At 33.9% G+C, this 22315-nt stretch overlaps 1 protein-coding gene across 1 annotated transcript in view; it reads right to left on the bottom strand.

Annotated features, from left to right (window-relative positions):
- Positions 1 to 10282, bottom strand: part of LOC116343598 (neurotrimin-like) — a 66436-nt gene extending 56154 nt beyond the window's left edge. The window contains exons 1-2 of the mRNA XM_031771773.1: positions 9443 to 10282; positions 7102 to 7208 (exon numbers count right to left, since the gene is read on the bottom strand). Of these exons, the coding sequence (XP_031627633.1) occupies positions 7102 to 7208; positions 9443 to 9551 (216 nt within the window). The 5' untranslated portion in view covers positions 9552 to 10282. The remainder of the gene's footprint in view (positions 1 to 7101; positions 7209 to 9442) is intronic.
- Between the last annotated feature and the right edge of the window lie 12033 nt (positions 10283 to 22315).

The following is a 22315-nucleotide window of genomic DNA, read 5'->3' as shown; positions in this document are numbered from 1 at the left end:
TCAAGAGACGTGTCAACGGAAAGTGCCAGCGCATCGTAGCCACTCGACTGCCTGATTGTGCATTGGAATTTATCCGCGAAACGATCTACATCTTCCATTTCAATGGAAACAACTTATGCACCACTAGCCGGATTAAATGGATTTCAAAAGCGGCAAAAAAAAAACTGAAACAACAACGAAACGTCGGCGCCTCATAACACCAAGAAGCATTTTCATATCAGCTCAGCACATCGCAAAAAACTGCTGATAAACCGAAAGGACTTGAAATTGTGTATTACATAAAGTGCTTGGATACTGCTGCTGTTGCATTGCTTCTTTTTTTTTTAAACTAATCTCAGCCACATGTTTCACACTCGCAAAAAATTCGAAAATGTAAACATTGTGACTGGGAATGAAAAAAATGTATGTAGATTCGTTTACAATAAACATAAAAACACAGCGAAAGAGAGAGGAATCGCATTCGAAATGTCGACGTGTAAATTTCTATTTTATGCATATTAATTTGATACGAAGAGATAAAATTTACGGTCTTTTCGTTTTTGAATGAAACAGATGAGTGCATTTCTACTATTTCTTCTCCAAGTTCCAACTTTTTAACACTTATATTGTGGCACTGATTGATATCTATCGCACGCACACACACACAACCACCAATGTATCTTACAAAGTTCATATATTTCTTTCGTCTTCTCTCCCTCTTTCGTTTCGTTTCTTTCATTCGTTTAAACAGCGTAGATCCAACAAATGAAGCACCTTTTTATTCACGTTCAGGTGAAAATAAAGGACATATCAAGAATCAAACGTGATAAAATAATGGCATCCGAAAATGAAAGCTTCATTTGATCTCCCATTTGCTTTAGCGAAGCGGGAAAGAGGATCCACTGTTTTTTTTTACTGTGGAATGACTACTTTGGAATGAAAGTTGATTTTTGTATTAAATGCCATGCTATCCAAATTTTCTTTTAAAGTGTGCGTTATCTCACAAAATGAGAAAACACAATTTTGTTATCTCTCAATTGAAAGTCTGAGATTCTGCCACTTTATTTGCGAAAAAAATACACCAAAATACTCGTTTATTAAAATTGAGTTCTGGACGTCAGAAGATTGAAAAATTAAATAAAAAGTAAAAATAGCTCAACCGAATCAAAGAAAAAATGAAAAGACGCATTTGAATTTTTTTCTATGATTTAAATGAAGCAGCTGTGAGAGCACCGTATAATTTGCTCATATTCACAAGAAATAAAAGATTGGCATTCGCCTTGGTCATGAATGCAATTCACTTTTAACCAAATAAATCTTGATGGCTTTTCACTGTGTTTGAATTACTTCAGCCAAAATGAAATTCATACGAATTTCGTGTTTTCGGTCACTCACACACATCCATGTAATCCGACAAAGTACGTGCTCTTGGTCATTGCGGTAGATTTTAAATACATCGGTTTTATGAGGGAACTTACAAGCTTGTTGAATATGCGATATGAATGATAAAAGAGTAAAAATGATGAATGTTTCAAATGAGAAAAATTTAAAATGTGCACCCAGTGGACAAAATTAAATTTAGTATTTCTTTCTCTTTTTTTGGAGTGTTTGATGCAATCTTTTCAAAAAAATATCAAATTTTTTTTCATTCACATCCGGTTTTGTTTTGGTTTCGCAAGGAAATAGACAGTTCATATAAAAAAGCACGAAAACGTATGGATATGGTCTACATCGCGTGCTGTTGGGAGATGCTTGACGTCAAATTTATTAATTCATTTTAATTAAAATTTCATTTTGCTCTATTTTAGCACATATAGTTTCAGTGCTAATCTGAATGCAATCAAAATGTGTGTTTATCGGTGAGTGTGTGTGCTTTACCTTTGGTTACCTTTTAATTAAGTTTTTTCTTCTCACTTTCTGTGCACTTTTAATAATAAAATTGCTAAAATATCCGGGTGTATTTAATCCATTTTGTGTAGCAGAACATTTTCCGCATGCATGGACCAACTCATCGAGCTAAGCTTGGTGAGACTTTTTACCCCGAAAAAAATACTAGCATTTCATTTTCGTGTTCAAGATGATGCGAGATTAAGCACGGTTTAGCGTTTACTACCTCAAAACGGACTCATATCATTGATTGTACACGAACATAATCTGATATGGTAATAGCAAAATGAAATAAAACGTTGAACATCAAATCAGGCAAATAACAACAAGAGCGACGAAACGAACAAAAAAATTAATTGAATTACACACCAATAAATGGTTTGTATGGTATGGTGGTTTGTTCACATTTATGACCAAAACTTTTTGCTCTTTTCTATTCAATATTCAAGTCGCGCATTGGTTGCTGTAAACGACCGTACAAGAAAGCAAAAGAAAATCAAAGAAAATTCATCAACGAAAAAAATCAATTCAAAGCGATTCGCGGGCGCGAATGTTTGTTTAATAGATTTTCAAGAGCCGAAATTTATTCCACGTTTCAAGACATTCAATCACTAAACATTTGCATTTTTCGTTGTGCGAGTGCCGATTAATGAAAAAACGCGAACGCACCAAATCAGATTTCGACAGAAGAAGAAATTACTTTACCGAATATCTTGTACTAAAAAAAAGATGGCTTGTCTTTCGTAGAATTGCTTAAAAAACATCCTTAACTCACGACATTGCCAATTCGAATAAGGAGAAGAAAAAAAACTGCACGTAAACGCTGGCATTGCTCGTTACTTTAAAGCGCAATTGGGGTAAACCACATGCCGCGGTTGAAAATACAACAGTACAAAACGAACAACGGGAAAAATTGAATAAAATCAAAGACAGAGAAAAAAAATCGAGAGAGTCTGAATGGGAGACTTCGTTCGTCTTGCTTACGCTTGTTAGCATTTTTTTGAAAGGGCAATATAATTACGAATTCCAGTGCACATCCTGCATCGAATTAAATGCTAATAATAAAAATATATCAAATATCATGCCCAAAACGAATGGAACAAACAATGACTAACCAATCCAACAAAAAGAGACACTCGCGTGCCATGAATTTTTTTCTCTTCTCGATCAGAGCGGGTTTGTTACTCACAGCAATGCGGTTAGATTGAATATATTTTTAAGGAAAAATAAATATTGGCACAGGCTGAACGTGCACAAACAATCCAGTCGTGGCTCCTGGCTCACCGAACATCTGACTGCGAAATTAGAAAATCATCGGCGCAAGCATGAAAAAAATGGGGAAACGTAAAAACCGCGGTATCATTTGCATGTCAAGTTGAAACGATTTTTTATTATTGAGCTGAGGAAAACTGTATAGGTCATTGTCTATGCAAACAGTATTTTTTGCACTGTCCAGATCTGATCTTGTGCCTCTTCAAAAAGAAGGTCGCCCACCAACAAACGAGCCCATATTCAATTGGGAGCAGAGAGGGTCTTAAGAAATGATTATCATCAACTTGATTTATGATGAAATTTATGTGCTTTTTGTGTGCTTGTGGCAGCATATTGCGAAACATAAAATGGCCAACTATCACTTTAAATGGGAAAACTTCTATCTCAACAAACAATACACATACTGACTGCTGGAGTACATTCTCTTCATCTTATAGGTCGCATAATCTAGCTCACGAATTTGTTCCATTTCTTTCGTTTATTTATTCTTCATTTCATGTTTCTGCATCTTCTATTTTCCATTCTTTTTGTTTGTTTTCGTTGTTTGTTTTTTTTTTTGAGCGACCGCCACAAAAATTTATGTTGAATTTATATTCATAGCCCACCGAATAGTCGGGCATCAAAATGTATGACTTTATGCAAAGAATACAAATATTACATTCTCTAAATGACAGTATGACATGCTTTTTCATTTCTCTCTTGCTTTCGCTTACAATAAGAGATATAGCAAAAATCTTGCGTTGCTCTTTTTCTGTGTCAAAGCGCACAGACGCTCATTTTTCATTTTTTTTTTCGCCCGCTCTCCCTCTTCGGTCGGACTTTTCTTGTGACTTTTCTATTACTGGCAAATAAGATAGTAAATAATTGCGCTATGAATATGATAGCATCACATTTTTTTTTCACCCTCATTCCACACAAACAAACATTCGCAGCGCGTGGGTGACTTGGCTTTCCGATGATGATAATGCCGATGGGGGTGGCGGTGGATACATGCAATTCCTTAACATATGAATTTGAATATATTATCCACATTTAGTACGTGTTTTCGCAGGCAAATATTCTTATTTATTTTTTACGATTTCTTTAAAAAAGATCGTGAAATGATAGAGGGAAGGGATAAGCAAATTGCATAAGTTGAAAACCATGAAAAACACATGTTCTTCAACTTTTTTATTTTCAACTTTCCCTTTATGGTCCAGCTAGAAGTGCTAGAAGTGCATGTATTTTTTGAAAGATTTTAGCAAATATAAGTTGAGCTTCTTTGGTATTTAATAAATACTATTTATAGTCTTTTAATTGAAGTTGATTAAAAAAATTGAAATGTCATGGATATCGTCGTAGTGTGTTTGACAATCTCATTTGAAACTGCTTTTTGTAAGTGAAGATGTCACAGATTTCTATTACTTATAGCATTTTTACGTCATTGGTCGATAACAATGATCATTAATGGAAGACAAATAAGAGATAAAATATGTTTGATATCGTTTAACCTTTTCTTTGAAATCTTAAAGGATTGGTGTCTTTAAATGACGTTTCAAAGAACGCGATTGTTCATTCTATCAAACTACAAAAACTGCTTCGGACATACAATGTGACACACATTAAGTCATGGTATTTATAGACATGAAGGTTTCTATCACTTCCAAATTTATTGAATTAAACTCATTGAAAATGCATGTGCATTCAGAAACAACCGCAATAATTTTCATGTTCTAACTGAATTTGAATGCCAATAAAATCGATATTTCAATTGGAATGTAAATTATTAACGGACCAATATTAACCACATGTCATGTTCCAATTCCAACCAAAATTATGGCATTTTGTGTAACTTGACTTCGCTACTATTTACGTAAATCTGATTTTCATAAAACATAAATCAAAAACGAGTAACAATTTTTCTCGTTTGATGTGAATTGAAATATCGAAAGTTCGCTTGGTCATGCAATTGCAATTTGAACCATCTTTTTTCAATCCTCTTGACAAATGATTTTTGATGCCGACATTGTAATGCTAAGCTGTAGTAAATCCTTACATCTGCTCTATTTCTCAAGAATATAATAAAATTGAGGCGAACGAGAAAAAAACCACCCATGAAAAATGATAAACAGGTTTTTGTGGCGATGAATAAAACTGTATACTGCAATTGCAAATATCTTGTTGTCTTTCGCTTCACGTAGCATTCTTTTTTATATATTCCGCTTTTTTTCTGCTCACAGAAAATAGATTTATTTACTTTTCACGTGTCACAAGCTCGCACTCTGTCACATACTGCGTTTATTTTGAGATAATAAAACGCTTCACTTCATCGTCCATGGTCAATTCAATGCACGTGAGATTTTTTTAAAAGCATACATTGTTTAGTCATTCTAAGTCAAAGGAATTAACTCTTTATTTTTCAAGCAGCTTCTTTGGAAACCAATGCGAATTTTTGTGTAGACAGTAGTGCTTTTCTTGAGACTCGATTTGAGGGAAACAAAAAACACAGAGTCAAGTGTCTGGAGCCACAAAAGCGTTCGTTCCGCTTTTTCCTCGTTTTATTTTATTTTGTTTTCCCAAAAACCATTTGATTCGAAAATGCTCGTTCAGGCGTGTAATTCACCTTGGCTTCATGAATACGAAAAAAACCAAAGCGGAATTAAGAAGGAAGCCACAGCCATAGTCGTTGGCTTGGAAGATGAGATTTTTTTCGTGTTGAGCAACAGCCGCTGGGAGAAAAAAAATGCCAGAGGAACAAAAACAAAGCAGCAAAAAACATGCAATCGTATAAACTGATAACGATACTTGATATTAGCAATAGGGAGCATTTGTGCATGGCGATATGTTGGCGGTTGGTCTCATCGTATTCGCAATCAAATCGAACGATTCAGAGAGAGAGAGAGCGAACGCATTGAGACTGAGAGAGGTAGATGATAAGAGTGGGAAAAAACAACGTGAGCGAACTAGAGATAGGGGATGAACTGACTGATTTATTGGACGTATGTTTTTATTGCTAAGGAATTTTATTTGTTTCATGCCATTGCTCTGGTATTTGGTTAACAATCGAGCGAAAGAGTCGACAGTGAAGTGGCCGTGAATTTGCGTTATTTTACCCAGCCGATGCCGGTAGCTTTCGAAACACGTAACTTCTAAAATGCGATTAAATGGAATTACAATGAAACAAATTCGATTTTTTTTTTGAAATGGTGATAGTATAATCAAAAATCGTCAACAATAAAAGACTAAGAGAGAAACGAAGTGATTTTGAAACGATTTTCGTTTACTGTATCGCAGAATTAAATTGAATTTAAAAAAAGACTCATATTTTAAACGGCATTGTTCTTCAAAACTATTTTAAGTGCTGTCGAAATGTGATTTGTATCAATGGGCATGGTGTGGCATTTGTGTATGAGATATTGCCATGAATTTAGAATAGCAGCAGAAAAAAATGGACGCCTAACATTTTTTTTTGTTCATTGCAAACCCCGTGAAGCAAAACGTATCACATTCAATACATTCTTCGGAAAGTTGAAATGATTTTTTCCTGTGACCATGGAATATTTCTGTTAATATTCGAAACACCAACAAAAAAAATATCCGCTTGACACTCTGAAATAAAAATGAGTTCAACCAGTCTCGACGGATCCATTTCCAGCATTTTTTTTAACCGTTGCTGCACTTTTTTGTCATCATTTAAAAATGGCATTGTTACGATTTAATAAACTCATACGTGAACACAGCTAAAATTGTCAATAAGCGAAAGCATTTAACACCATGGTAACAGTAACCATACATTCAATGTGTTTTTTAAAGTATTTAATTCACTAAACAAAAGGCTTATTCGGTATTTTATTGCGACAGTTTTTGCTATTTATATGCTGAAATTGTAGACTGATGATGCTATAAAGTACTGTAGAGTTTTCAACTAATGCATAAAAAATGAAGGTAATAACCGATGAAAATAGAAATAAGTTTTTTTTTTACCTTAAATGAGCCGAGATTTTTGACCGAGCATGCCATCCGCACATTTCTTCCTGCTGGAACAGTTACATTTTCAATAATATTCGTGAATTCGGGCTCTTCGGCAATCGCTGTAAATGGGAAAAATGGTAATAAAAAATTATTTTTAATATAATCACAATGATCATGAATATGCATTTCAATTCTAAAACAATGCAAGTTCATATGCAGAATACACAACACACAACCATTGAAAAATGTTGAATATTTTAATATGGTCGAATAATTTGGACACGTGATTTCAAGCGGATCGCTTTTCATGCAGATTGTTTTCGCGTAATGAACTTATCGATTTTGTTTGCGTACACATGCATTTTAATATGGCATACACACATGAGAAATTCTATATTCATAATATAATTATAACTTTTTATGCAAATCACATGGGATTGTTTGTTAGACAGAAGAAGGGTTATTTTTTAAAAAAATTATCGAATTATTCGCCGAATTCATATTTCCTGAAATGCTTTGCTCAGAATAAATTTTACGCTTTTTTATTTGGCTGTTGTCGAAATCGAGTTATCGACTGAAAATTCAAAACTCGGAAGAACTTTAGACAAAATTAGAATAGGATAAAATGTTGCTACATATTTTTGTCTGCTGTTATGCTATGTCGTCGAGACGAATAAATGAAATAAACGACAAGATTGCCAAAATCTAGGGGGTAGACATGATTCATTTGATTCACGGTGATTCAAAAGATTCACATTGTTTAGATGACATTTGAAATGTCATTTATGTGTCATACAAGAAATATTTATTGAACAATTAAAATTATTTGTCTTCGAAAAAATGATTTCTTGACGTTTTTTTTTTTAAATGTATTAACTCATTATTTTTTTTATTTATTTCGTGTTTTTCTAGTAAATTCCAAATAAAATCAACGATAATATTTGGAATTTAATGAACGATCATGTTAGTAAAACCAAAAGTGATGCTTATTTGACATTTGAATGATTCATTTGATTCACTGTGATTCACATGATTCAAAGTTTTATAATTCGTGTCTACCCCCTAGGCCAAAATCTAAAATCTAAAAATAATAAAATTTAAAGAACTGATTTGAAATCTATTTATTTTCGTTTTTGCGCATTGTTGTATACATTTTCCTGTGATGTAGAACCTGTATGAAAAGATTTTATAATTCTGCAACATTGGAAATATTTCTTTAGTTCGATTTTGAGTTTCTTCAAAAAATACTTTGGAAGTGAAGTATGATTAAGGTGCTCAATTTAAAAATTATTTTTAAAACGCACAACCGATCTTCTGAAGCTGTCACAAAAATGTATGCATTCAACTAAATTGAATAAAAAGTATAAATCTCGAATTAATTTTCATTGCAAACCACTTTGGGTGGTCATATCAATGTGTGTTTGTATGCGCGAGAGAGCATTTGATGTAAGCATTGTAATTATACGTTAATTTTTCATTATGGGTGTTTAGAATGGTTTGGTGCACAAAATAAAGATTAATGTATTCAAATTCAGTTTGTATATCATCGCATCAAAGGTTTAAATAATATTTTCATAATCATTTCCGCATTTTGAGTTTGTATGCGTGATATTAATAAATCTATCCGCAATTGTATTGTATTTAAACGGTGTTTTGCATGAAAAGTATATTTTCCACATACACACACACACACACACATGAAAACTGTTTATTTCGTATTCATTTGGGTGTTATATACGCTTCCTCTAGCGCGAATCCAATCATGCAAAACATAAACTGTTTCATAAAAATAAATTTTATACAAATCACTCAACCCAAATGAATACAAAATAGCAAATTTTGCAATTTCATCCGACTAATGACGAATTCATGTACACAATTCAAAAATCGTTTAGAATACCAAGTCTCCGATACGTTGGAGGGCCAAGCATTCAAATGTGGCGATTTGTGTCACACAACATCGGATATTATTGAAAGAAGCTTTTATAAATGCTATTAATTTACTGCACACATAATAAACATCATACCGACACAATGCATTCATAATGCAGAAACACTCAAACCGACGAAACCAATAAATTCATCGGCTAGAATCAAAGTCCATTGCCGTGAATAATCAGTGTGAAATTTGCATAGTTACATGCAATTGATATATTCGAAATAGCAATAATTTGATAAATATTGACACAACCAATTTCGCATGTATGAATGCTTGAATTGATAGCAGGATAGACAATCGCGTTGCAATTATTTAATCGATTGGAATAAATAATGTGTTTAATTTGATGGTGTTTGAAGGATCGCGTTTTGAGATGGTTAAATTATGGCGGCCACGAAATAAAAGTGTTCTTACCATTTGTTGACGGTATAATTCCATTTTTAATTGTGTTTGTTGATTCTCCAGCTTTTATAGCTTCGAAAAGCAACAAGAGGAGAATTCCAATGAGATACCACAACTTCATCAACTCGGCAACACTGTAACACGGTTCAAAGTCATTTATTCACTATTTAACAATTGAAAAAGAGTATATTGTTCGATCGACAGCATCGACTATTTCAAGCACTCATTTTGATCGGACTGTGCGACATTTTTCACTTCATTCTTATTCAAAACAAAAATCAATTCTCGTTTTTATTGTCACGTTTAATTGGTGAACTCACGCTTCTGTAAACATGAAATTAAAAAAAAAAATTGTCCAGTACTCGATAAAACCAATGTGGTCAACGCACGGATTTTTTTCTGCACAATTACTTCCACACACACATTCACGTCGATTGAATTTTTCGATTATTTACAACGTAAAAAAACACCCACAAAGTATTCACACGTCAATGACGCAAAAAATGTGCACAATTTTTATGGATCGTTGCAAAAAAAACGATTTTTATCAATAAAAATTGATTAATTTTGCAATTGAAACTGTTGATTCAATGGAGTTTTTTGTTGTCTCCTCACACTCCCTCTTTGGAAAGTAAATAGTAAAACTTTTGCAAAACAATAATGATCATGTAAATCCGAAATTTGAATATCAAGCCGTTTGCGTTAATCTGAAATCGTTTTGGACCTGTCTGTGCATGTGCTTATTATCGGTTGTATAGTTCGTTTGATACTGTTGGTGAATGAACGAAAATTCAAGCTATGCACCCGTACGTTGCGATGATACACACGCTGTATTCTTGTGTGGAGCATATATCCTAGAGACGCGCTCTTGTTCTCTCGCTATTTCAACAACAACACACTAGCACAAAATCCAATGCGATGAAACTGAATGAGCGAAAAAAAAAGAAAACAGACAGACGCACGCACATTCTCTCACACGAGACCATCATCACAATCATTATCCGCATTTGGTAGAAATAGCATCGATGTTTATGTGTGTGTGTGGATGTAGTAGCTACATTACATAGTACAATGATTATTTTGATACAAACAATGACGATGAGTGAATTGCGGAAAAGCGGTTTGTTTACACTGCCAAATCGTTGTGTGTGTAGCTGTAGTCATGCATATTTTGGATGCTGTCGAGTGAAAATGTCAATGGTTCGTGAAATAAATTTTCCACTCAACGATGCAAGTGGTTGAGTAGTATGCGTTCAAGAGTGTAATATTACTTTTCCTAATGCATTTGAGTGTTATATTGATAGAAAACCACGTGCTTCAGCCAACATGTGCACTATACAACCGGCACTATACACACATAAAAGAGAAGAAATAGAAAAACGACTCGTCAACTGACTTTTTACTCGGGCAGCACATTTTCCACCAATCGCACCATCGTCTATATCGAAGGTAAAAAAAAGACTAGATGGGATGCGGTGAGTGATGAACGAATATCGTGTTGGATGGAAAATCGAGCCGAAGATAACAGACAGCAGAAAGGAGGCATATTTCTCTCACTAGTAGATACAGCCGCCGAAGAATATGTGTCATAAAAGTGAACAATTGCAACACATGATTCGTGGAAAAGGATGGATAAAACCAAAACCGGAAAGAGACAAACAGTGTGACTGCCACGGCACACGGATGGATAGAATGTGTATGCATGTGTAAAATATGGATATATAGTAGCTCCTTCTTCTCAACAGTTGTCTTAAGTGGTCTCTCTTGTAAAAGACACTCGAACGCAATCCAATCCGAAAGTGGGCTGATTTTTTTCCACATCCGTTTTATTTATGCTTGCGCGCTTTTGCCTGGAGAATTCAACATTTTGCCATCAACAAAATTTAATGAACAATTCACAGCTTTACGCACCCACCGAAAGATGGTGCACGACGTAATGGTTTCGAGTTTTGATTCGATATGAATGAATGTAGATGGGGAAATGACTTCATGACTGTATAACAGTTTTAAATCAACGGAATGTGAACACTGAACAGAGTGGATTTGAATGCAACACATTTCATCGATGCTTAAATAAGGATTTCAAAATCGGAATTTTATTTAAAAAAAAAGATTTTTTCAAATTTTAAATGACGCAATTTTATATTCGACACTCAACAAGTCATGCAACATCGGTGAGATGTCGTTTGATTGGATTCTTGGTCTTTTAGAATATTAAGACCGAAAAGTATATTCTATAACGACGTTACTCATTGTTTTTTCATCTGATTATTTCAATATTATTTTCAAATAAATGATTTTTGTGGACTAAGTGATTATAATATGCCTTAAAACTTCCGATGGCTCAAAATTAATATACCAAAATGATAATGAAGTGCATAATTTTGAAAAATGTAAAATTAAATTTGATTGATATACAAAATAACAATAATTTTATATTATTAAAAATACCTGCAGCTAATTAATTGACGATTGATTTGATTGAACAGTTTGATTGAACAGTTGTCGGTTGATTTCAATTTTTCGCATTAAAAATGTAATCATTCAAAGTGTCACAATATTATGAAAATATTGATGTAAAAGCTGAAATGTACCAGTGTTTTTGTTGTTCTGCTGGTTAAACGTTTTCACTGTCCATTCAAGTGTTTTGTAAATTGACTTTTTGTTGTTGTTGAATGTACAGCGCAAAAAAAAGCTGGAATTAAAAGGAAAGAGGATGTAAAATAAAAATTTATTTAGTGGAAACGACACAATAAATCGACAATAAAAATGGATTTACATTTTATTTATTGCCATTTATCATTTTGTAGGCAGGTTTGTTGTTTTGTTCATGATGTTTGGATACGGGAGCACTGCACAAAATGCTGAGTGGATGCGCAACAAGTGGCCCATTTATCTTTTGCAAATATTACCTACACGCACAATACAAATCCACTGAATCCAGCCACCGAATATACTCGCATTCAGTTCTATTCACACGTATGTGCCACATTGAATTTTCACCAATTTTACTGTGCATGTTAAACATAATACGGTATTGTGTGTGTATAGTTAGATCATCATGCTATTCACACGTCGTCGAGTGTGAGCGCAACGACCCTCTTGCACATAAAACATTTATTAGACATATTATTTTTATGAAATCCAATTGAGTTGAATACCAAAAGCTCTCTCATCACCCTCACTTCGCTATCGCACTTTCTCTTTCCTTCTCTTGCACACACACACGGTGCCAACATATCAACAGACCACTTCGCTCCAACTGCGAGATATGTGCAACTCAAAAGTCTCTATTATCTGCCATTTTCAATGGGATAAATTGGCGTGAGCACATTCACTTCATGAAGGAGATTATCGGTCATTCAAGCATTGCATACACAAACTCACACTTGAACATAAATTCAATGGTGCTATGAGCTGTTAAAGTAACAATGAAGAGTTTTTAAGTCATGAAAACGTTTCAACATTCACAAAATGTTCACATAGATTCCGATTCATTTGACTGTTATTGTTCAATTTTCACCTTTTATGCCTTAATCAAATTTCATTCTTTACATTATTATATTTTGAAGAAAATCGTATAGATTTCAATTCATTTGTGCTTTTTAACATATTTTTTTTCCTTTTTAAATGTGGCTTTTGATCATATGCAGCAGTTTGTATTGAATTAATGAATGGTAAAGATTTTGTATTTTGCGTACGCCAAAATAAACTGTTTTCATTTTTTCAACAAATGGAATTTGACCTGTACTATGTGACAAAGGTGTGGAAGCTCCCCCATCTATTGAAGCAGTGTAAGTCAATAATAAAACCGAAGAACTTGAAAAAAGGGGAAAAAGTTGTTTGGCCACTGAACAATGCCGGTAAGAATGTCAAGCAACAACAACCCTTTTCATTTTCGAGACAAAGATTGGAATCGTGCTTATCGCAAATAGTCAATAGCTGGCGGTGGTTTGGTGTTTTTCATTGCTCCAAATTGAACTCTGTTCTTGTGTTAATGTTCGGTGTCTAAAAAAAATGTATTGCGTGACCATTTACAGAATGGGATAGAAGATCCGGAAGTTTTTGATTATCGAGAAAAACGGTTTGTTTCCATTTTGTGTTGTAATTTTATTTTTATGGCTATTAAACTTCGGGTTTCGAGTACTTGGTGTGCGGTACGAAGTAAATAATACATATTATACTTTGATTATGCTGCTGCTTTTTATGTTTCCAAGTGAACAGGTAATTAAAAGCAATACCATCAAAATGAATAAAAAAAGAAGCAAAAAACCGCCTTTGAAAAGAATTGCAATATAGATAAATTTTGCTTATTTATGATAAAACGTTAGCATTTTGAATGAAAACAGATAAAAGGAATTGAGCATACTTATTAAGGAAAACTTGTACGGCATAAGTTCATGCGAAGTTTTTTTATTCGGGTAAATCACAAAACGGCATCAATGCTGTTGAAAAAGTTGCATCTCTGCATCATCCAGTAGTACATTCTTGAAAAAAGTATCTTTTGAGCCAACAAAAATCAATTTTTTTGAAAAATGAAAGCAAAACAATCAAAAGCACAAGGATAAAGTCTACACGGCATCGCACGCTATACACATTTCATTAAGTAGGCCATTAAACGAACGATAATGCGACAGTTTCGTGGCGGGAAGCCGAAAAACTTGAGTCAAGAAATAAACAAAGACACGATATTTTTAATAGAAATTAGACTGCAGTGCATTGAAGTGGGTGAAAGGAAAACATGAATAATTATCAATTTAAGACCAGAAATCCGGAATGTGCAACAAAAATATAAATTCACCTACAATATAGATATACAAAAGGTGCTTTGGGGGAAAATTTGACATGCATCATTTTGTGTCGAGTCTCTCATTTTTCGCGTTGATGCATTTCGCATATATAATGTTGATGGCAATTTTTCTCTCGACTCCCTTACTTCCGCTCATCCCCTCTCTTCCATTCCGTCTCAAGTACTCTTCAAAGTACACAAAATATACACGATGCAAATTGTACCCAACAAACCGACTTAACTATCTCACTCATTCTATTGGTTACCGTGGCATTCTGTTTGCAATAGCAACTTTTGCCTAGTTTTCACCCTTTTCAAATTCAATGACCCATTATTTCTTAAGCAAACTTGAACAAATACAGAAAATATGGCATGGAACGACGAAAGCGTAAATAAGAAGATAAAGAGAGAGAGAGAGAAAACGAAGAAAAAATTATGGCAGAATATAGAAGGTGCTTCTTTAAACTTGAAACTTGTGCAAAACCACATTGCATGATGAGCACAAGCGAATGCAAACAAATATACCAAGTATTGGTCTTGGAAAGAGCATCCAAAGATTTACTCGCATATAATTTTCAAAAGATATGTCGTTAGTGCGGCACACGAAGAATAGATTCACATACATGTGAATGGAATTTTGCGTCTTTATACCATATTTGCCGTCAAATAACATCACTTTTAAGAGCTGCACCAAAGCATTACCATTAACATAATTTTTATGAATTTACCTATGTGTATGTTCCGGATGTGACAGTCTCAGTACAAAAATATTTTTGACAATTTTCTTTTTGGTGCAAAAATTTCACCACAACGGTGATTTATGGATTTTTAATCATAATTTTGAGAGTTAAACCTTGCATTGCTTCAACAACTATAGTCCGTATTAATTGTTAAAATCAAGAGTCAATTTAGAGTGTGCTAAAATAGCATGGCCCTCGTTCGGTCTGCATATGCCATACATATGAATCGTATATTTCATCGTTCGCGAAAAGTTTGTGTTCCATTCAGAGATGCTTATTGTGGAAAACTTAGCAAATATTTTTGCGCACCAAATATGCATTGAGAAAAGTTTCCGGTGTAAAATTCTGTCCATTGAACGTTTTTATATTACACAAAAAATAAAGAGACGAAAAACCTGTATATGAGATCGCATTGAAAGATTTGAGAGTATCTCGTTAGGTGGTTGTTTTGCATACATCTCATTTGTTGATTTATATTCACATTTTTCGAGGCGCAGTCTTTTCTTTCTTACTTGAGAAAAATCTCTGCATATCATATTATTTGACAAATTTTATTTCAATGAAGCAACTTTAAAACTGGTTGTATATCTTGCCATGCGATTAGTGAAAATATGTTTTGTATATATAATATTTGAAAAAAAAAAACAAAATAGCACAGTCAGTCAAAAGTAAATGAACAACAGCATTTGCGCGAATAGTCATCAAGCAAATTATGTCAAGCACAACAATGAGGCAAACGTGCGGTATAAAGCATCACAAGCAAAGATGAAATCACAGCGCGTACTTCGTCTGATGTCCCTCGTCGAATCATTTCAAGCGAAGTGATAATTTTGTTTACTCGAGACATGTCAACCAGTACAACATTTATCCTCCAGCGTATACCTGACTGTGTGTCACGCAGTTCAATTCTTTCATCTCCAATGCTATCGGTCGCGCGTCTTCTATATGGCGTGCGTTCCTCGTAAAATCCATTAGGTGTAATTTCAATGAAAAAAATCGTCGAAGCGCAAAGAATATTTAAAATTCTTTGTAAAATGCCGCACATAATTCGCAATTCATGTATTCTATCTGGTCGAACTGAGAATTATCCAAGGCACTCTCTGCTACGCCTCTGTCCGCCATGTCCTGTGTGCATTGGAATGGCAAGTCGAATGTCTTTTCATTTGCACTGCATAAATCTCATTGCGCGCAATCTTTTGTTTGTAAATTTTGCTATGCGACGGATGGAAAAAAACGTATCCTACACACCGTACTCGAGTCTTTTCTGTTTTGTATAACACGGGAGTATCTTGTTCGTCGATCGAAAAGCAAAATACAAATTACATCTGATTTTAATTGAATTTTTTTCGCTTTCATGTTTTTAAGTAAATAACGAAATTTGCCGCGCTTTTCTATTTCGACACATTTTTCCCTCAAACTATCAGCAGCTTTTTTTTCGCTCCGCGTCGTGCCATTTTCAATGGCATTTTTTCTGTGACACAAGTGAAAGAAAATTGACGCTGAAAACCTCGACAGTATAAATAAACGCAAAATGTAAGGATTCTTTCTAATAATTGAAAATCAAGCATTTTATTGTTGAACATTCATTGAATGAGAGAGAAAAATTGAGTTGATTCTACACAAAAAAAACGTGTTGTTTACTGTTATTTACAGCAAAAGTGGCAAACGACCGCGATAAATACAAAAAATAAAAATGAATGGAATGAAATCGAACGCGATGAAATGAAAAATGAGTTTGTTATTACATCAATAAAATGAATTGAAATTGCATCATTTCAAAAAAATGAAAAACTGAATCGAAGTTCCATGGTTTGTTTACTTTTTTCTTTCTTAGTTCCAGCTTTGAAAAGGTACCGCTGGGAAAATTAGATTACACAGTATCTACCTGTAAAAAAGTCACAATTTTCTCATCTACCAAACTGACTCGATGGGGTTCTGTCAATATTTGAATTATTGTTTGTGCAAAAGCCATTTGCTTATTAAAAGTCAATAATCGGGACGGAAAATCAAACACACACACATATAAAAAAAACTTGGAAGCAAATTCGTATCAAATAAATGACATCTTATCATAAAATTTCATCCGAAAACATTGGGCCGATAGCAGGCAGGCAAGCGTAAAAAATCAAATCAAAGTTTCTATCTTTGGTGCAAACGAGAAACTGTATACTCTTTTAAAACTAGCAATCAAGTTACACATGACTCTTTTCATTCTTCGGGAGGACTTACTGTTTTTTGCTGCTCGATTTCTTGAGATTCCATTTTTGCTGCAGAATTCAAGTCGTCAACAAGTTTTCGATCGAATGTGTGCGGAATATGATAGAATGTTGACGTCAAGTGCAAAAAAAACTAGTCCGCTGTCATCGTTATTATCATCATTCGTATGTCCGCACAGTTATTCACAGCACCAAAAATCCATTATTATCGTATTCAGTTGATAAACTAGTGTGCACTGATTTTGACAATTTCGATCGAAAATTCTCATGTAATAAAACATCTCAACCATGTGAAATGACATTTGGAGTGGTAAATCAGCGAAAACTCGCCAAAACTTTACTCTCCGTTTACATTGGTTGCACCACATTTTCAACAACTTTCTCATCGTGCATTGCACTGTTCTTTCTTTCACTCTTTTTTTTTGTCATCATCATCGTCGTCGTCGACATCGTTATAGTTTTGGTCAACGTTGACAATATGCTTATAGCGCAATGCCGCAAATGAACAAACATTAAATGATTAATGTCTTTGCAGATTGTGAACAGAAGTTCCGGGCTTTTATTCATTCAGATGACCCATTTGGTTTTTCAACCAATTTGCTCACCGTTCGTGCAGATGCATTTTTTTCTCCCGGTATTTGTGTGATTTTCAAACGACAAGCGTTCCGATTCGGATTTGTTTTGTTGCTGATGGTGAGCATTGCCAAAGCAAATTTTATCTTCGCAATTTTGATGGGATAAAAAAAGAGAGTGTAATAAATGTCGCTTGTTTGCTTTGCAACAAGAATAACAGTATATTTACTTTAATTACTGTTCAGTGTAACATGGCTTTAACACATAGATTCGAAACTGATATGAGCTGCACTCATGAATTTAAAGAAGTAACATAAAAATTGAAGCCAAAAGGCAATGGCACTTTTGCATTTTTCTTTTTCGTTCGTTCTCGATTACAATTTCGTTTCTTGTATTCACACTGTGGAAGCGATTGAATAGAAACGATTTGGCATAAATGACTCATTTAATTAAATGACATCGAACAATAAAATCGTGCTGCGTGATGATATATATAAAATGAACGCATAATGATTATTTCTACGCGTTTCGAATTCATCATATATGATTCGCATTGAAAATCGCAGAATAATTTGATATTTATTGTTATTATTTTGCGCGCGACAATTTGTCTGTGAAGAGGCAGACGCAAAGGGAAAAGGCTGCAATAACAATAAAGTGAAAAGAGGGAAAAATAAAGCGAATTTTTGTGCGATTGGATTATAGATGAGTATCTCGGCTGAATTTTTTCCCGGATATTAGGACTGATTTGTTGACAAAGTAACATAAATGAGACGAATGACAGCACAAGCAGAAACAAAAAATCACATTAAGATAAGAGTTCACATAAAGTATTTAGCACATTATGATTACGGAAATGTGACTTTTCGTATATGTCGACACATCGTACATTGAATTGGAATCGACTTTGTTGTTTTTTTTGGCCGCCACTCACTTATTCGCCTTATATGAAGACGGCGATGATGAAAAATTTGGGGAGCAAAAAAAATTGCGAAGAAGAACGCCATAGAAGTGCATAGAAAATTAACATAACATTTTTCCATGAACCAGCAAATCGCTCTTCATCTCAAACATTTATTGTTATTGATTGACGGCGCATTTTCTTTGGCGACATCCACACGAACACAGAGGCGCCTTCGAGTGCATTTCCATTTGACGCGAACGTCGATTTTCACATTCCATCTTTTTTTTGCGTTGTACATAAATAAAAACGAAATTTGAGTGCTTTCCAATCGTTTCTGTATTTTTATTATCATAATTTTCTTATTATTGCTATCTATTCATTTGTTGTTTGTGTCAACCGAGAAAAATGACATCATCAATGAAGTCTGGCCCCAAAAAATGCCTCACATTCTAGATTTGCAAATAATTTTTGGCATAAAAAAGACGCAGTACAAAATAAAAATAAATAAAAGGCGGTTTCGTCAACGGATTTTATTTCGCATTCTTTTTTTAATCTGATAATTTCCCCATCAAACAAGATATGTTAAAAAGTTACTAAAAATATAAGATATGTTAAAAGGTTGATGGATAACGCAGCACATCTAGACACATTTCCATTCACCTGGTATAAATGGTATTTGGATCTATCGTAAATCTTCGTCAAGAAAATTCATGCGACACGGGAAATTGAGTTTAGTACATATATAAGATTTAAGAGACAACATTTTTGAAAACTGTCGTTTGACTTTATCTTTGCAAACGATTGACATTGATTTGCAACCATTTTTTACATATCTTACATGTCATTCGGCAAAGTTTTCCAAATGATGATAATACATGCAATTTTCAGCAGACTTCAACAGTTTAACTATAAAATCCAAGGAGGATTTTTCATGAACAAAAGTGATTTAATATTTGTGATATCTTAAATCAGTAGTAAATGTGCAGGGGCTTGAAGAATGTGATGTTTTGCGGTTACAATACTTTTGACGCATCGCTTATTCACAATCTTATTTGTTTTCGTTTGCTCTTCATGTTTCATTCACAGTCATAATATTCATGTTAATCGTCTACAATTTTAACCAAGAGATAACATTTCCCTTTCATAATGTTTGTCATGATTTCGGTCGTCTGTTGGTGATGTTGTCATGTTTCGGTACTGTTGCCACTTGGTAAATGCAATGCTCATCACGGAACTCTTGCCCACTGGCACTAATAAGTCTGAACGATGAATTCGTCCGAACAAAACAGATTCCAAAAGTCATAAAATTAATCGGTTTATGGGGTTTGCTAAATGCTTTTGTTTCACAAACTAATAACAATCACCTGTTTTATCGCTGCGATTCACCTTAAAACGTTTCGTAAACAGTTACTGTTGTCGACAAAGGTCGATAGAGAAGGAACAATTTTTGAGCGAATAACACGAATTAGAGGTTAAAATGTTTGCAAAGTCATCAATTTTCTAACGAAAGGACTAAATGAAAAAAATATCATGAGGAAATGTATTTTTAAACTTGCATATTCGTCAAAATCAGAACTTATTGATGGAATATTATTCATAGAAGTAAATTTTCAACGAAATAAAAAATTGCAGTTTAGTAATATATTTGAGATGCGTTGGCCTTCGGTCCCAGTCCAATGCGATAATTTTCCATATCAAATAGAACCGTCGGACGATTCGCGGACTTGACCGTCATATTCTTACTGAACCAGCGATTTGTCATTGCTGTTCGTATTATAAAAGAATAAAAAAAATCGTCATGACTGTATCATTAAGAGCGTATATTATACGTGTGCTTAAATGCTTTTAACAAAACACGTCTCTTAGTAAACAATTTAAAGTCATCCGCGAGTCTATTCAGAATTTTTCATAGTAAAAAAAAACAAAAACGTGCAAAAAGAATTCTTTTTATTTGACTATTTTTCATTTGGATTTAGATTGATAATTTACTGAATTCATAAAGTATTATGTTACCAAAATTTAAAAAAATATATATTAATTATTGATTTAATGAATTTTTTTCACAAACATTTGAAGTAATGACGACAGTTATTTCCATAAATATTCTTTTTAAATGTTTGACTTAAAACTTCCTAAAAGTATTGACGTAACCGAATAAATATGAAATTGAAAGATTGAAATATTTGTTAATATAGTGTTTGAGATGCATTAGCTTTCGGTCCGATTCCAATACGATGATTGTCCAGATCAAACAAAACGGTTCTCGTTCGCATGAAACTATTTCCAAAAACCCATTGTATCGGTCTTACGGGCATTTTTTCAAATGATTTAAATATAGTCCAACAAAAATTCTGCAAATGTAAAACGCAATGAGAGAAAAAATAGTTAAAAATGCGTTTAAATGCGTTTAAATGTGATGGCAACTTACGCCTGATCGCATAATATAGTCATGTGAAGTTAATTGGACATGTTTGCCTTGAATAACAAATGAAATTATTGGTAAATTCCGTACTTTGTTACAATCAATATGATATGTAATCGATGACCCCTTAGTGGCACCTATCAGCCCATTAAGTGATTGAATCTCAGATTGTGGACCAATAGTCATGCAGGTACCTGAGTCTATAAGTGCCTGACAGTTGCTTCGACCACTCTGACAATCGAAGCTCTGGGATCTATCATCTTTTCCAACAACGATTTTTTCGAAGCTAAATTCCCAATGACGACGTTCGTTAAGCGTTATATACATAGTTGGTTGAACAGTACACCCACCAAATTGCAATTCGCCTCCGATTTCTCTGCCATGTACATCGTTTCGTTCGCCCTTTTTATGCAATATAAAACAAAATTGTTTGTGTTGCACTGGCATTCGATCCATTATTGATAAATCGTCTCTCTTTTTCGGATATCCCAATCCAAAGATGCCATCAAAAGATCCACTTACATAAGCATGTGGCAGAGTTTCCGAAAAAACTACAGCAAATACTTGACTTTTTACAACCAAATTTCCAATCTATTTGAATGTACAAAAATAAGCCAATAATAATTTTTGTTTCAGAAGTGTCCCTTTTTAAGTGTCACATTACCTTGAATGTATCAGTCAGAGTAATACCTTCGACATGACCTCCACCACCATACGAAATTCGAAATTATTTTTTATCTACCTTGAATGAATCAGACTTGGACGGATCATATCGACGATGATTCACACATCCAGGAGTATAACAATATACACAGGGCACCCAGATGTCTGAACTTGAAGATCCAGTATCTAACAACATCACGAATTTCTGGATATCTTCGGCTTTCTTTGTTTCTCCAATACGTACAACACCAGCCCAATTGCTCTTTAATAAGAATATAAAAATCAAAACGTACTTTGAAAATCTTTTTTTTTTGTTTAATTTCATTTACATTGTCCAAGTTTATCAGCCGTATAGCGTCAACAGGAGGTGAGATTGCGTCGACAATACAAATCAACGCTTGAAAAACACTAATTAAGAATGAAATTCGTTTCATTTTAAAATAATTTGCAGAATTAATTTGAATAATTCAACGAACTGAAATTCGTATCACAAAATTTATTTAACGAGGAATCCCAATGACTATAACGTCGAAAACAAATACGTCAAATGAGAGAAAGATAAGCAACACATTCGTACA

The sequence above is a fragment of the Contarinia nasturtii genome, unplaced genomic scaffold (genome assembly GCF_009176525.2).
Source record: "Contarinia nasturtii isolate CC-2019 unplaced genomic scaffold, AAFC_CNas_1.1 Cnas_scaffold_1037, whole genome shotgun sequence".
NCBI lineage: Eukaryota > Metazoa > Arthropoda > Insecta > Diptera > Cecidomyiidae > Contarinia > Contarinia nasturtii.
The sequence above is the reverse complement of the archived record's forward strand: the minus strand, read 5'-3'. Positions and strand labels throughout refer to the sequence as shown.